The sequence below is a fragment of the Pleurodeles waltl genome, chromosome 6 (genome assembly GCF_031143425.1).
Source record: "Pleurodeles waltl isolate 20211129_DDA chromosome 6, aPleWal1.hap1.20221129, whole genome shotgun sequence".
In the NCBI taxonomy this organism is placed as follows: domain Eukaryota; kingdom Metazoa; phylum Chordata; class Amphibia; order Caudata; family Salamandridae; genus Pleurodeles; species Pleurodeles waltl.
In genome coordinates this window covers 824,449,712-824,466,489 of record NC_090445.1, presented here as the reverse complement: position 1 = coordinate 824,466,489, position 16,778 = coordinate 824,449,712, and the positions used below count along the sequence as shown (strand labels likewise).

The window sequence follows — 16,778 nt, the reverse complement described above, 5'->3', positions numbered from 1 at the left end:
TTGACAGACTCCCAGACCATATACTCTTATGGCTACCCTGCACTTACAATGTCTAAGGTTTTGTTTAGACACTGTAGGGGCACAGTGCTCATGCACTGGTACCCTCACCTATGGTATAGTGCACCCTGCCTTAGGGCTGTAAGGCCTGCTAGAGGGGTGTCTTACCTATACTGCATAGGCAGTGAGAGGCTGGCATGGCACCCTGAGGGGAGTGCCATGTCGACTTACTCATTTTGTTCTCACTAGCACACACAGGCTTGTAAGCAGTGTGTCTGTGCTGAGTGAGGGGTCTCTAGGGTGGCATAAGACATGCTGCAGCCCTTAGAGACCTTCCTTGGCATCAGGGCCCTTGGTACTAGAAGTACCAGTTACAAGGGACTTATCTGAATGCCAGGGTGTGCCAATTGTGGATACAATGGTACATTTTAGGTGAAGGAACACTGGTGCTGGGGCCTGGTTAGCAGGGTCCCAGCACTCTTCTCAGTGAAGTCAGCATCAGTATCAGGCAAAAAGTGGGGGGTAACTGCAACAGGGAGCCATTTCTTTACAAGTAGGAAGGTCATATTTAGTATGGCCAGAATGGTAATACAAAATCCTGCTGACTGGTGAAGTTGGATTTTATATTACTATTTTAGAAATGCCACTTTTAGAAAGTGAGCATTTCTCTGCACTTTAATCTTTCTGTGCCTTACAATCCGCGTCTGGCTGGGTTTAGTTGACAGCTCTTTGTGCATTCACTCAGACACACCCCAAACGCAGGGTACTCAGCCTCACTTGCATACATCTGCATTTTGAATGGGTCTTCCTGGTCTGGGAGGGTGGAGGGCCTGCTCTCACACAAAGGACTGCCACACCCCCCTACTGGGACCCTGGCAGACAGGATTGAACTGAAAGGGGACATGGTGCACTTCTAAGCCACTCTTTGAAGTCTCCCCCACTTCAAAGGCACATTTGGGTATAAAACAGGGCCTCTGCCCTACCACCTCAGACACTTCTTGGAGAAGAAACTTGTAACCAGAACCTGCATCCTGCCAAGAAGAACTGCCTCGCTGCCCAAAGGACTCACCTGACTGCTTTCTGTGAAGGACTGCTGCCTTGCTGTTGCCCTGCTGCCTTGCTGCTCCCTGGCTGTGGTGAAGAAGTGCTCTCCAAGGGCTTGGATAGAGCTTGCCTTCTGTTCCCTGAAGTCTCAGGACCAAAAAGACTTCTCTCTTGCAACTGGACTCCTTGTGCAGCGAAAATTTGACGCACAGCTTGCTAAAAACGATGCACAGCCTGTTCCGCAGTGAAAAATTCACCCCACGCTGAACCGGGACACCGCCGCTCGACTTCGCAAGGAAAAGATCGATGCGACGCCAGCGGTGCGACCGGAACTTCGACGCACGGCCCACCAGATCGACATACAGCCGACCTGGGACGACTCCGCCCGACTTCCAGAGGGGAAATCGACGCCGTGCCTGCCGTGAGGGACAAATTTCCCTGCACTGCCCACCGGAACGACGTAGAGCATGTCAACAAGCCCAGGATTCCACGCACAGACCCCGGGGCATCTGAAAACCCCGCAACCCGAAGAGGATCCATGACCGAGCGCCGGAGATCGACGCCCAGCTGTCTATGCATAGAAACTGAATGACGCATCGACCGTGTGCGGCCTGAGAAATCAACGCACACCCCTTTGTTTCCACACTTCTCCTCCTCTGCGTACCTTTGCAGAGATTTTATCACTCAAACCAGGTACTTTGGGCTTGAAAGAGACTTTGTTTGCTTTTAAAAGACTTAAGACACTTTATATCACTTTTCACTTATATCCTTACATTTTCTTATTGCATCTTTGATCGTTTTTGACCTGCAAATATCCTGATAAATATTATACATTTTCCTAAACACTGTGTGGTGTATTTTTGTGGTGCTATATGGTGTTATTGTATGATTTATTGCACAAATACTTTACACATTGCCTTCTATGTTAAGCCTGACTGCTCAGTGCCAAGCTACAAGAGGGTGTGTGACTTACCCTGACTAGAGTGAGGGTCCTTGCTTGGACAGGGGGTAACCTGACTGCCACACAAAGACCCCATTTCTAACACTGGTGATCAGCGGTGAGGATAGGACTTGTATTTGTGCAGTGACATAAAGTATTTCACTACCTACCCACAGTTGAAGGTCAACTTGATTTTTATATTCTTTCTGCAATTTCGTTTTTCCTGTCAATTTTTTGACCAAAATCCTCACTCAACATGCCTCAGGCTGGGTCTCAAACAGGAGATTGTGACCTAGCCCTGCTGGAGACATACACTGTCAAACAGCTGAAAGGATTCTGCAGGGATATGGGAGTACCAACCGAAGGTGCCTCCAGAAAGGAGGAATTTCAAAAGGCCCTGAGGGCCTGGGCAGAAGCCCATTCAGAGGAGGGTGCTGAGGAGGAGGAGCCAGAAGATGGCTCCCCAGAGGATTTTTTGCCACCAGTGGATGTTACCACTGCAACTGTGCCCCCTGCAAAACCAGGGAGCAGTGTCTCTGATCAAAGCCTGACCGCAGAGGAAAGGAGAGAGGAGAGAGAGTTTCAGTTGCAAATGGCAAGGCTAAAAATTGAGGCTCAACAGGAGGAAAGGAGGGCAGAGAGAGAAGCCAAGCAAGCTGAGGCTGAAAGAGCAGCCAAACAGATTGAAGCTGCAGCTGAGAGAGCCTTGGCTGAGAAGAAACTATTATTGGCTCATGAACGGAGTATCAAGGAGCTGGAGATCAAGGCGAGACAGTCTGAGTCCAGCAGTAATGGTGGCAGCATACAAACAGGACCTGCTGGAGAAAAGAAGGTTCATATACCCAAAAATTTGGTGCCCAGTTTTGTGGTGGGAGATGACATAGATAAATGGCTAGCTGCTTATGAAGTTGCACTAAGGGCTCATGAGGTTCCTGAAGGGCAATGGGGTACAGCTTTGTGGAGTTATGTGCCAGCACTGGGAAGGGACACACTTCTCACACTGGATACAAAGGATCAAAATACATACCCACTTCAGAAAGCCATTTTACTTGCCAAGTTTGGGCTGACCCCTGAGGGATACAGTCAGAGGTTCAGGGCCAGCACCAAACAGTCCACACAAACATGGGTAGATTTCTTTGACTTTTCCAGTGAGGCACTGAATGGATGGGTGCGGGGCAGCAAAGTAGATGATTACAAGGGGTTATATGACTGGATTCTGAGAGAGCATATGCTGAGTATTTCTTTTACAGAGTTGCGCCAGCACTTGTTAGATAGTAAGCTGACTGACCCCAGGAAGCTTGCTGAGGAGGCAGACCTCTGTGTGAGCACCAGAATGTCCAGAAAGGCATCTGGGGGGGACTCCCACAAAGGTGGTCAGGGTTCTCAACAGAAGAAAGAGGGGGAGAAAAACTTAAAGATAAGGAGTTCTCAAAAAGCCCCCCAAAAGAATTCCCAAGGGGGGGGTGGATACCATTCCTCTTTTAGGTTTGTAAAGAAGCCAGGGTATTTTGTTAAAGCATTAGGGAAGTTCATCCCCAAATGTTTAGAGTGCTACCAGTCTGGACACTCTAAGGGTGACTCTCAGTGCCACAAGAGGGCACAGTCCATCACTGGACGTGAGTCACTTTCCTACCCAGAATCCACTAAACCTAAGTGTTTCCAAGATAGCAGAACCATTCCTTGGCTGCACTGACCCGTAGCCGATCCTAAAGGTGTTGCTTACCTTTTGGCAGTGTACGCCTCCTGCATAGCTAATTTTACCGTCTGCTCAGGCTGGACAGGGCAGAAAGAGCTTTGTCCTCCAATAGGGCTCAAGTAATTACATTTCAAGAACTGGTGAAGCCTTTTAGGCTCACCGCCTTGGTTACCTTTTCGCACGAACCAGCCGGGAGAGAGGAGGTGTGACCTCCTGTCTGCTCAGGCCCTTTGTCTCATTCCTGTGAAAGTGCTAGCACAATCAACAGGAAGGCAGACTGCGTAGCAGAGGATCGAGAGAGCCAAAACAGCAGAGAGCTTGGTAGATTGCTGGGCACCCTCTAAACGTGCCACCTGGGCACATGCTAGTTAATCTGAGCATAGGCATCATGCTCAGGTTTAAAAAGCAAAAAGAAATGGTATATAGGTTTTTATTGGCATTTCGAATTATAGTGAGATTAAAAAACATGGTATCCACGTGTTGCATTTAAAGTTACGCCTTAAGCTGCATTCAGAATACAGTTCTGGCAAGGATAATAGCAGTACATAGGAGATACATATCAGAGCACAGAAGGGGATCCCTCTGCCCACTTTCCCCACACCCACAAAAAGCAAGATGTTTGATACCAAACACAGGTGGGGGAGGGATCGGCTGGGCCATAACGGAGCTGCACAGCTGGGATCAGCCCAGGTGCCAGTCCATGTTATTCTATGGAACGCTGGTTACTAGTGGTAACCATGGCCCTCATTACAACCCGCTGTTTTGACGGATGCACTGCCAACAGGCTAGTGGTGCAATCCATGGAATTACGACCACGGCGGAAGCGCCGTGGTCGCACCGCCGGGACCGGCGGTTTACCGCCACGTTGGTCCCGGCAGTTGTAACGAGTCCCCCTTCCGCCAGCCTTTGCGGAAAAGGGAGTCGCAGGGCCCCCAGCCACGGCCCTATGGAGCTTTTCAGACAGTGAAAAGCGCGACGGTGCAACTGCACCCGTTGGGCCGCCGCAACACCGCCGGCTCCATTTGGAGACGGCTCCCGTGTTGCGGACGACATCACCGCTGGGCCGGCGGGAGGAAACTATGTTGAAATGGCCACTGCGGAAGTGCGGCCGCGCGGCGGTTACAACTTGGCAGGCGGCAAAGTTGTAATGAGGGCCATTATGTTTTAATTGCTATCACAGGGTAATATATGCTCATGCTTATAAGTCCTCACTCATAGTACTGTGAATCCTGCCTCCTGGGCTATAGGAGACCTGCCTTAGGGGTGACTGACCTGTATTATAGGTAATAAAGAGACAACCTGCATCTGGTGTGGGCAGAGTCGCACTCAAGCAGAAGGCTGCTCGTGCAGACACAATCAGTGCTGGAGCCCGAGTGACTCCTTTACCACTCTTGCCCTGGGTACCACTGGTACCAATTATTAGGGACTTACAATGGTGGCAAAGTGCTTGCCAATTGGCCTATGCAAATCGACACACAGTTTAAGGGAAAGAGCATAATTTCTGAGATCTGATTATGTGGCCTCAGTATACTAAAAGGTCAAAATCAACAGCATAAAGTAGCAAAAGGTGGGGGGGAGGTGGAGACCATCCAAAAATGGCACTTTACAACAGTAGCCAGTGGGCTACTTATTCTTGGGGTCACTAGATCCCCTGGATGACCACTTCCTTAGGGGAGTGTGCATCACCCGTAAAAGAATTCCTAATTCCACCACACAAAAAATGGCATAATTCCTAAGGCTGTGTTCACTTCAGACTGGCCACCCTAGAGGAATGAGTAGCCTGGAAATGCAACACACCTCCTGCACAGCTAATTTTCCTGCCTGTCCAGGTGTCAGATGGGCCCCGGGACAGGGGAGTTGGCGACTCCCTCTGAGGAAGGCCAGTTCTGCCTCCTGCCTTGGAATGCAGATTTGTAGGTCATCCTATTGGGAGGAGGTGTGTAACACCCCTGACAGAGAAGTCTTTTTAACTGACCTCCAGAGAGCAAAGGCTCTTACCCTTGGGGGTCAGAACCTTGTCTGTTGGTGGCAGGCTGGCTAGATCTAGTCAGTTTGACCACCAGGTGCATGTATTAATAAATCCATCAACGGAATCAGTGAGGGTTTACCAATACGAGACGTTTGATACCAAACATTCCTATTTTCAGTGAAGTCATCATGTAGCTGGGGATCTTGTATTGACCAGTGTCCGGCACATGTGTTTAGGTTGGCTTCCCTGTTCACTTACTATGTCTAAGAATCGACAAAGACATGGCAGGAGCAAATCTGCTCTTGCAGCTATGTCCACACATGTAATATGATACACTCTGCCTTAGGAATGTAAGACCTGCTGTAGAGGTGACTTACAAAAACTACATGCAGTGTTTAGGGGTAATGGCACACAGGCTGCGTGCCATGTTTGCCATTGTTTTTTCACTTTTAGGGAGCACCTTGTCACGCAACCTGCGATGGCAGTCTGAATGAGGATGGTGCTGGGTCCCTTAGAGTGGGACAAGTTATGCTAACTCTTAGGGAACCTCTTCAGTACCCAGGCCCTAAGTACATATGCCCTAAGTACCAGAGGTACCATTTACTAGGGACTTGCCGCGGTGGTAACGGACCTGGCCATTTAGGGATCAATTGACCAGGTGTCTTGTTTTGGGGATGGAACTCTGGCACTGGGCACCCGGTTAGCAGGAACCCAGTGCACGTCAGTCAAAGTTGCATAAAAAAACAGGCAAAAAGTAGAGGGGCACTGCAACCAGAACCCAGCTTCCTACAGGTCTCCTTTAGAAATTCGGTTAGGCATTTTACAAGCCAAAGAGTTGCTAACTACCCTTCGCAAACAATACCTTTTGGTAGAGGGTAATGGTGATGGGTTGGCCTTCAGACTTTGTCATCCAATGTGAGGGCCAGTCTTTTGACTTTCCTAGATTAAATTTTCAGTTGGCTGATTGCAGACAGGTGCAGAACCTCACACCATATTGTGCATTTTTTTGTCAAGCCTTCAGACTGGAGACTAACCTGCTGTGAGAAGAATCACTACACACAAAGGCTGTGTAGAGAAAGTAGCTTGGAAAGAACACTTGAAAAGAAACACCTCAAACTGATTCTGAAAACGTAGACAGTTGATACACATTTCTTTTCTGGTTTGGCTGAACAAAAGTGTGATCACACAATTCCAGCTGTTTTTCCAGTTCCAATTCCTCCATAACCAAATAAGGAGGTGGTCAGCAGAGTATTCAAGGACAGCTGTGCAACTAGGGATTGTGTCTGCCCGACAGCCACCTTTCCAGGTGTGAGGGCACATCATCCGAGTCTGACCTCTTGATGGAGGAGCTGTAAACCAGTCCTTAGGTGCCCAAAAGCATACCAGTCTGGTGATAGAGTGACGAAGCCAGCCAGTATTGCAGGAGGAGTGACTGTCCAGGCGGGGTGAGGTGCAGCACGTGTCTGTGGGACACTGACAACAAAAAGACTGAAGACAGCAATGTGCAGGCCTTGGTGTGTGGCAGGCCTGCAGTCTTCCTGCAGCAGTTTCAGGTAGGAACAGCAAAGATTTAGACTGTGCCTGCTGAGGCCTTTTCAGGCTAGTGATTGCCATTCAAAATTGTAAACCAGTGTGTGGCCATATCACCTTCTGAGTATCAGCCTCTGTGTAGCCTATGTGTGGTTGCATCATCAGAAGCATAATTGCCTGTACATGACTGCATCTGCACCAAATACTTGGTCGGTGCGTGGTGGCATCATAACCAGAACAACTAGCGTGTGCAGAACTCTAATAGCAGTCCCAGATGATGCAACAAATCAGGAGTGTCGACACCACGCCTGCCGGCAAGCCACTCAGTAGCCATCAAGGAGCACATCAACGCAAGTACAGACTGGTGCGCCCTCTCTTCGAAGAGTGGGAGCTGGCATGCTGAGGAAGAAGCCAGGTGGCTGACCTGAGGACTGATTCCTCCTGTGTGACAAGAAATTCAAGACTGAACCAGAAAGACAGCGTGCAAGCCAGTCAAATAGCTAGAACTGGACCGGAGCCCTCATCATACTAATACCACTTACCCTGAGGGTAGGGACCACCTCTGGAAGGAACAGGATGGGTGCGGGGGAGGGGCTGTATTTAGCCCAGCTTGAGGAGGCATAGTAGGATGGACCCAGGCCATCAGACGAAAATTACCTCAGCCCCCATGGTTGAGGTCCAGTGAACCCTTCCACCTCCCCAAATCCCATGTGAGTCTGACAAACATTTTAACTTGATCAATGTAAAAAACTGTTGGGTCATGAAATGCAACTAACACTGTGCCTTGAATGACACAAAATATTTCTCATAGGGTTGAACTATTATTAACTAACAGACACAGGGATTCATGTTACAAGTGTGGAGCCCCACTTGGCCCTGCATGAGGAACTTGATCAAGGCAAATTTGTATAGCATTTATGTGCTCCAATAAAATCATGTTTAGTTGGTGATGAGCCTACATTTCAGCCATCATGTTAGTAAAATGTCTGCTTAATTGCTCTATAGCGGTCTCAATCAATCTGAGTACTACAGACAAAAAAAGGTCATAGCAATTCGCAAGGTGACATAGGAACTGATAGCAAATATCTCAGCCACGAACACTAAATCTCAAATAAGGGTAGTGCACAGGGATTAGTGTTCAATCCTGGAGCACAGTATTGATAGATTGGGATGGGACCAGATGAATGACAGTCGGTATGCTGTGGATTTCAAGAAAGAGGAGGTGATCAGACTGAGAAGGGTGCCATGGACTGTAAGAGAATAAGGAATAAAAATAATTGCCCTGCTATGGTTGTTCCAGGCACCCAGAACTATTCTTAGAGCCCAGTGCACCTGTCATGAGCCTGGTCCAGGTAGCAGACAACGGACAAGAAAAAATATCCAATTAGGACGAGTCCATAGGTACACACAGCCACAGAAATGGTATGTAAACAGAGAAAGCAAGCCAGAGAGACAACAGTATCCAAAGGCATAATATTTCACCTCGAGGGATATTGCAAAACAAAGGCTCACTACAATTAGCCATCAGTATTAGTCTTGTACACAGATAAAATAAAGTTCAGTAGTGAGAGTAAAAAAATATCTGCTTTCTCCTTAAAGATGACTGCCACAGCCAGCAAGGACACAAGGCATATGGAAGCTGGATGGTTGTCAAGGTAAAGACAGTCTTGTGCCGTCTTTGAAGCCAGGGATGAGCAAGTGCTATACATCCACGGTTCCCAAGCAAATATTGAACCAGATCAGGAGGACAGATGTTCTCAAGCATCACTCCTAAAGTGCTGAATGGACTCTCACTCTACAGCGCAGGCCCTCCTCTCATCTTGAATTCTGCAAGATGCTGAAGACCAGGTTTTCAATTAAGCAACATACCACAGAAAGGGCTAGGCACACATTTGCTCAGCTGCAGAATATCCTTGCAGGTGACAGTTTGCTTTACAAATACACATAAGAAACATGCACCAGGTTGTGGCCACTACGAGTTGCCCACCGTCAGGCACCACATTGCATTCCGCAAAGCACCACCGATAGCCATCATGAGGTATCCACGTTTCAGAAGAGGTTGCAGACGAATGATAATCAAAATTGACATTTTTATTTTCACAACAGGGAATTCGTAAAACTTTAGTCACTGGGAATTCACCCGGGCAATGATGTGTGAATTTCTTCTCAAGAATACATTAATCATGAAAAGAAAGCTTGTAGAAACCGCAGCCCAACAGTTCTGTTCAAATAGCAAATCATATGGCGATACAAAATGTCTAGTTAGCACTGTTGAATGACTTGCCCTGGAAGGAAGAAAAGCCTTTGTGACTGGATAGGAGTTCAGAGAACTACTCATCATAGTGTTAGTAGTGTCACAGCATTGGTTTCATTGAAATGAACAGAATTAGAAATTAAACAATGCAGACAGAATAAGCAAGAGGTGCATAAATGACAGTGACTGTTGAAATGGTGTAAAGAAGTATACTTTTTGAAAATCGGAGATTGGATAGGGCGTGTGAGGAACTAAGCAAGAGGCTGACAGACGTGCTGTAGATCAGAAACCACGAATTAGTAGAATGGACAGGAAAAGTTATGAAATTAGAATATGGTCGAATAAGGAGCTTTGAGAGTGAGCGTAATATATGAGAAAGAAGGGTGTGTTTCTCTACCGGAACCACAGTTCTGCTTTATGCTTATTTTGGAGTTTATGAAAGGGTACCTATGAATATTGGATTGTTTATGCTTGGAGGAGAGACATTGTGACTGAGCGTGAGAGAAACACATGGATTAAGAGCGAGAGAAACTGCTAGAGCATACACAGTTTTCCAGTGTAACTTCATGGATATTTTCTCGTAGAATCACTGCACAACAGTCCTTCCAGAAGCCACTGAGGAAAACATTCAGGGAGGAGGAGTTCAGATTTGTTTGTACACAGTTTCATGTCTGAGCGAGTTTATGTGCTTTAATTCCTTTAAGTGTTTTGGAGACTGAATATGCATTTGACCCACAAAAAGCATTCCAGTGACTACAAATGTAACAGGAAGTATTAATATTGTTATATGCCATTGATATCTAAATAATTGAGATGAACAAACAAATAAAAACATAATATATGTTTCACAGAAATGAGAGTCTCCTGATTTTAAGAACCTCAATGTGGTTAGCTCTGCAGGCGCGTGCTGTCACTCTCTTTTGTGTTTATACCTATATGGTTATGTTAAGTCACAACAATTTGAACAAGAAATTAGAACTTACTCTCTTCCAAGTTAACAACTAATTTGTACACAATGTCTTGTAACTGATGATCCAACCTATATAAGAATAAAATGAAGGAAAACTATTCAACAAAACATTTTAAGTTCTCTCTCTCACACACACACAAAAGTTATGACACTAAAGTTTGCATGTAAAAGCTAGCCATGCAGAAGTGGTAATGTTACAAATGGCTACAGAAACAAGCACTGATAAAGTTAATAGGTGTGACCTGTGCACATGGAATGCACACAGAGACACAGTATACAGAAACCAATACTTGCCAAGGCCAATTCCCAACTACAGAAGAATCTATAAATTTACTGGAATGTGATCACAGATGACTATGTTTTAAAGTAACAACGGATAAGATGATACATTAAAGAGCACATGACAATTACTAAGTACAAAAATGATTGCCTAATGTATTGTGCAAGACATTAATTGAATAGACTTTAAAGAAGTACATGACTATTATCCATTAATTAGGAGAATTGGTGTCAACAACATTATTTAACATGTATTGGTAACTCGAATGTGGAGAGCAACAGAGCTCAGCCAAGGAAGTACAGATGTTTGGCAATAACACATAACTGGGAGTTGAAAAGGATACAATGAATAGTTATAGAAAACAGACTTCAGGAGCTACATTCTGAAACCTATTTGCACACTTAAGCTGAAATTCTGTGTTAAAAAAAAATCAACTTCCAGTGTAAACTCCTACATCATGATTCACATAATGAGGATCATTTGAAAGTGGTGAGAAATGAGGCACTACAAGTCGGATCATTCAAAATGCAGAAACTTTGCACAAACCCTCAACAAGTTTAACAAGTGCTCTTGTGGTGAGGTGTTGCAGGGAGTGGGGTGGGGGAGGGGGGACAAAAGGCCAATAAAAAAAGGAGTGTAATAGAGGCTGATCTAGAACATTTGCTAGGTGGCAATTCAGCATCTGCAATTATATGAATCAATGGTTCATTAATTTCAGAACAATCGATAATCTATTTTTAGGGAATGTGCACTGCTGACAGACGTTTGATAAATTACGTTTGATAAATGAGTCATCAATTGAATCTGCAGTATAGTTTCACTCATGTTTTTCACTGGCTTTAGGGGGCAGGTGGAAAGTAAAATCTGAACCCCTGGTTTAAAGAACATCATATCAGGTGTTTTTTAACCTGGGAAATGCTGATAGCCAATGCCAGTGGAACAACTGTTTTGTGATAAATATTCTTCTGGTTATCTAAGAGTTCCATATCTGTGTTTCATATTAATTATAGAGAGTTTGTTATGCTTTGCAGCATGTTTCAACCATGCATATCTGGAGTTGCTGACGTTCTTGAGCATCTTATTCAGTATTAACTTAGCAAGGTCAGGGATCATTTATGGGTTCTGTTGAGGACCTTCACTGTTACCAAGGCATGTATTCTGTAGGTGATATTGGTGGTTTTACCTTTGCTGAGTGTTCCTGTTGGAGTAATGATGTACCAAAAGGCTTAGTCTGCAAACTGTATAATTCATTTAAAACCTCCAATGTTTTTTTTAAATTTAGAACTTCACTGGATTCTTGGTCCGTGCTAAAAAAAATAATTTTATTGTGGGATTTAGAAAATATAGTTGGGGGGAGATGCTGGAATTATGAGAAGGGGTCAAGTAGCCAGCAGAAGTCTAAAACAGTATCAGGTCTGCTAAACTACGATTGAAAACGTGGAGAACATTGTTTACCAATTTTATTTTGATCACATTGATCAGACTCAATTGTGTCCATGGCCATTTATGAGTCTCATAAAATGGATAATTGTGTTATTGAGGTAGGCCATATATTTATGACTTCCTCGGATGGAAAAGTCTGTCTGCTGAAGTCCCAACAGGCAGGTTGCCGCCAGTGCGGCCGCCCCCGTGAGCCCCATTACGAGTTTTCCGCTGGGTCAGCCACTGGCCAAGTGGGAAACGGCTTACAGCATTGTCTCCGGCTCATAATAGAGAAGGCGGCAATGCTGTAGTGTATAGGGTGCACTAGCACCCGTCGCGATAATCACTATCTGCAAAGCAGGCAGTGAACATCACAACCGGTCTGGCCAGGGGGCCCCTGCACTGCCCATGTCAACTGCATGGGAGGTGCAGGGGCCCCCTGCACTCCGTCTGCGCCAGCCGTTTCAGGGCAGTGCTACTGCCAGGAAACCGCTGGCGTAGAGGGGAGTCGTAATCCCCAGGGCAGTGCTGCCCTGGCGGATTAGACCACTAGCACCGCCAGTCCGTCCTGTGGTGGAAGAGTGGCGGTGTTGGCATTCCGACCACAGTGCTACTGCCGCGGTTGTAATGTGGCTATTGGATCGTCACATTGGCGGCGGTCTGACAGCCACCGCGACGTAATCAGGGCCTTAGTCAGTGTATTGAAGCAATCTCATAAAAGTTTCTGAAGTTCAAAGCAAGACCCCAAACTGAGTAATGAAGGGTTTCATTAACAGATCCTATCTCCTAGTTAGGATAGAAGGTTCTACCCACATAGCAACAAATGGTAAGAATAGGAGATGTGAATACCACATATGGTGTGGCTAGAACAGGGCTTAAAGAATCAATCTGGAGAACGGAGGGATTGGAAGACAGCTATAGATAACGTTCCTTGTACACAAATCAAAAGTATTAGCCAAAGGCTATGGTTACTGGAATTGTGCTATGAAGCTGGCCATTTTTCAATCTCTATTTTTGCAAATAAGTTTGTTAAACTCCCTGATACAGGAAAGATGTCTTTGAGAACTTCTGAGCGAAAGGCCCTTTCCCACAGTTCCCCATCTGATGAATCTCTATGTTTTGTACTCTGCTAGGTAAGCTGTTGTAAGCCAGTCATATCTCTAATCTCCATGACACAAGGGTTGAAATCTTCTTGGTAAGTGCTCTTACCCCTATGAAAGAAACAAGATGTTTCTGTTATCAGTGAAAGAAAGATTTTGTGGCAAATCGGACAGATCTGGGGTTAATTTTGTTATTAGTCTACTGCATGAATAATAATCTACCAAAATGATCATGGGTTATCAGTAGGCAAGACTTAAAGGGTCACTGGTTATTCATCCAATGTAGTGACAGGTTGCAAAGTCTCCCAATCAAATTAAATCTAAGCACCACAGCAGAGCTTGATGAATCTTGCCTAGTAATCAATAGTTGGGTTGGCAACTCATACAGGTTTCTCAGTTCATTGGAAACAGGTAGTTAGTTAGGTATGGATTGGCTCTATGGAAAGATTTTTTTTCTGAATGTCAGCTCTTTGCCTACGAGAGCACAAAATGCTATGGTATGTCTGGTCTCTGAAAGAGTCTCAAACAGTGTTCCCAATGGTTGCAGAAAAGAAAGAGGTTTAGAGGGATGTCTCTGAGTGTTCAACAATGACTGCTGACCCATGTACTGGTGCCAAACGAATCAAAGTAAAGCATTTAACAACATCAGGCAGAATCTAAAAATTAAGCCATTGAGTCGATGTGGACCTCTGCATAACTGAGTGCGAGCAGGGGTATGACAAACGGAACCACCTCAGAGGGAGTCAAGATGATGTACGGTGATAAACTTCAGAAGCGGATACTAGGCCTTCCTTAAGACTTTTTTTGGTAGAGGCATATTCGTGTCCCACTGCAATTAAAGTCCTCAGCAGGAGGGTCTCAAAAAGGCCAATCAAGAGTGGTTCTATATGCAAACGTTTTACTTAGCAGACTGGGTATAAATTGGAGCAGCCTAATGTCTTTAACTCTCAAGGTCCTACATGACATAGGTTTGTAATGCCTGGCTTCGACAATAGTCAGGTGACAGGGGGCACAGTATGTAATCATCGCCCATAATAATTTGCCACTCACCCCAATTTTACCAACACACTTAAATTAAGCCTTAAACAGAGGGGTGGAGGTTAGGAGACCATGCAGCATTTTGAAAGGTGTTCAGAGATCTCTAGAAGGGAGGTAATTGAGAAAGAAATGGAAACATATGTTTTCTGTTAGCTATTATAAGAGCCCTTCTAGTCGACCAGAAAATGGCTGGGCTACTTTATGGAACTATGGGTGCTTTCTAGATGGCAGCCTTTTAAGTGAGAGAGCATCTAATTCTCAATGTAGGTTCTAGTTAGATATTTAAAAATATTTATTTAGATAATAGATATATTTGTTATAAATTAATATTATAATGTTAAGTCCTCCAGGATTCCTCACACTTACGAATCATCCTAGTTCAGTGATACAGCAGTACATTCAGTAGGAGTGACAATATTGTGGGAGCACATTGGCTATAGCAGTGCTCTTTTTACTAAGATTAGCATCAGTAATATTGGTAGTTTGGCAGTATTACCATCAGAATGAGTCTATTAGCGCTAATAGGAACAGGCGATAAGATAAATACTAGAGATACATGTCTAGGGAAGGTTGATTGCCCAACTCCTTTGTAAGGGAGTGGAGGATTGGAATATAAACTACTTAAGCCTGCAATTTGGGACAAGGGTTGAGTATCATTGAGGAACAGAAAATAACTGTTGAGACATTTGAAACAAAATAGCACAGGTTTTGGATGGACTTGGTTTTAAAAAAAGTTACCTGATATTATAGAGAGGCTGTGTCTGATGAACAACAATGTTGCACTTGGGGCATCTGTTACTGTACCAGAAATGTTTCACAATGCAGCTTTTACAAACTGAAAAAGAAAAACATATTGTAGTTCGATATACTGTAAACATTAATAGTTTAAAGAAAATAGGAAACTATTACATATGACTAAGGAGTCGTTTCATGATTTTTCATGCAAACCATCTTCTTCTGTTTGGTACGGGTCAGAGAGGACATTTCCAAGTAGAATGAGAGGGGGCGACAATCTAGTCTGCAGACAGCACATATGTTCTTTGCTACATTCTCTGAAGAATCATTATTTAATGGAACAGCAGCTTTCTAAGGCAGTGGTTCCCAACCTGTGGGCCGGGGACCCAGGGGGTCCGCGAAGCCTCCTCAGGGGGTCCGCGGCTGCTTAAAAAATTTAATAATATTAGGTCCCAGCTATCAGTAATCACTCCTTGGGGGTCACCGTGTTCCAATAATGATTCAGTGGGGGTCCCCGGGCTCCAGTATTGATAAAATGGGGGTCCACAGAAGTCAAAAGGTTGGGAACCACTGTTCTAAGGAATCAAGGCTCAATTTCATATTCCAATTATGGTCTGAAATCGTGCAATGTTGATTTCTCTACAATATCAAATTGCCCTTCTCAACAAGAGAATGGCTTTTTTCATTGAGAGACTGATACTGTGTTCTTGTTTTTTAGATGTACTAGTGTAAGAAGTTGTGAGAAACGCCCCAGACACCCTTTTAAATCTCAGGTTCCCAGATAAGTTGTTCAGTTAAACAAATAGCTAGTCATACAGAAATGTAAAGAAAATAATTTTTCACTTCGCAATTCCATTGTTCCACTGAGAACAATTTAGCAGGGAAACATGATTTTATTGTTTATTTCTTCTTCAGTAATTAGCTGTATTTTTAAGGGAGCCAGAAAGAGAAAAGTAAAAACCTCAAGAAGGAAATTTTCATAGGAAAGGTGAATGACACCTGGTACAGGGAAGAGGACTGTTAAATGACTATTGTATTAAAGGGCACATTAAAATGTGGGAGGGCCATTCAGTGGGGGAAGAGGGCCAGAGTTTGGAGCCCCATGACAGAACAAGCATTTCCAATGCAATGGGTCTCGCATGCGCTCGAGTTAGAGCTATTAGTGTTGTAAACTCCTAACCGGACTTTTCTTGCCACATAAATTTAAAATTTAAAGTAATCAGTTTCACATAAGAGAGCTGATTCGCAGTGCCACGTTCGCCATAAGCATTAGCGTGAAGAGACACACAGGAGGAAAAAGAAGTTCGCTCGCAGTCAAACTTAGTGGCAAAAGTGCAATTAGGTGTTTAATAGGGGCGATAGCCAAAGCGGTAACAAAACCTACCCAAGGACGGACAAATGTAACCCGTTTACCAATGTCATCAAAGGATTTCTGAAGGTCAAGCCAACGAACGAGTTGTAGTGATGGGCGTAAAGTGGGCGTTGTTAAAAGCCCAGATACATACCAACACATCGGAAAAGCAGCGCTTGAGCGCTGCTATTCTCGACCTAAAAAGGTGTTTTTCATGTTGTAAGCCAAGTATTGGCATGGAAGTTTGTCAAGCAGTGATATTTTCTTCTGACATGACATCTGTACTGAAGAGGATACAGTGATGGTGGTGGCTCAGTTTTCATAGAGGTAAGATCACTGCAGCATTAATATAGGCAAGATTAGTTCCTGCATGGAAGGAAAGCGTGAAGGACAGAGATAATAAGCAAATCCAGCGAGGTGGCCCAATTGTTTCAACGCCCTTCAATTTTTAA

At 44.7% G+C, this 16,778-nt stretch overlaps 1 protein-coding gene across 2 annotated transcripts in view; it reads right to left on the bottom strand.

Moving 5' to 3' along the window:
- PCGF6 (polycomb group ring finger 6) overlaps positions 1-16,778 on the bottom strand; it is a 168,364-nt gene that overhangs the window by 132,228 nt on the left and 19,358 nt on the right. For both annotated transcript variants that reach the window (XM_069239480.1, XM_069239481.1), the window contains exons 3-4: positions 14,979-15,075; positions 10,414-10,469 (exon numbers count right to left, since the gene is read on the bottom strand). In XM_069239480.1, the coding sequence (XP_069095581.1) occupies positions 10,414-10,469; positions 14,979-15,075 (153 nt within the window). The remainder of the gene's footprint in view (positions 1-10,413; positions 10,470-14,978; positions 15,076-16,778) is intronic.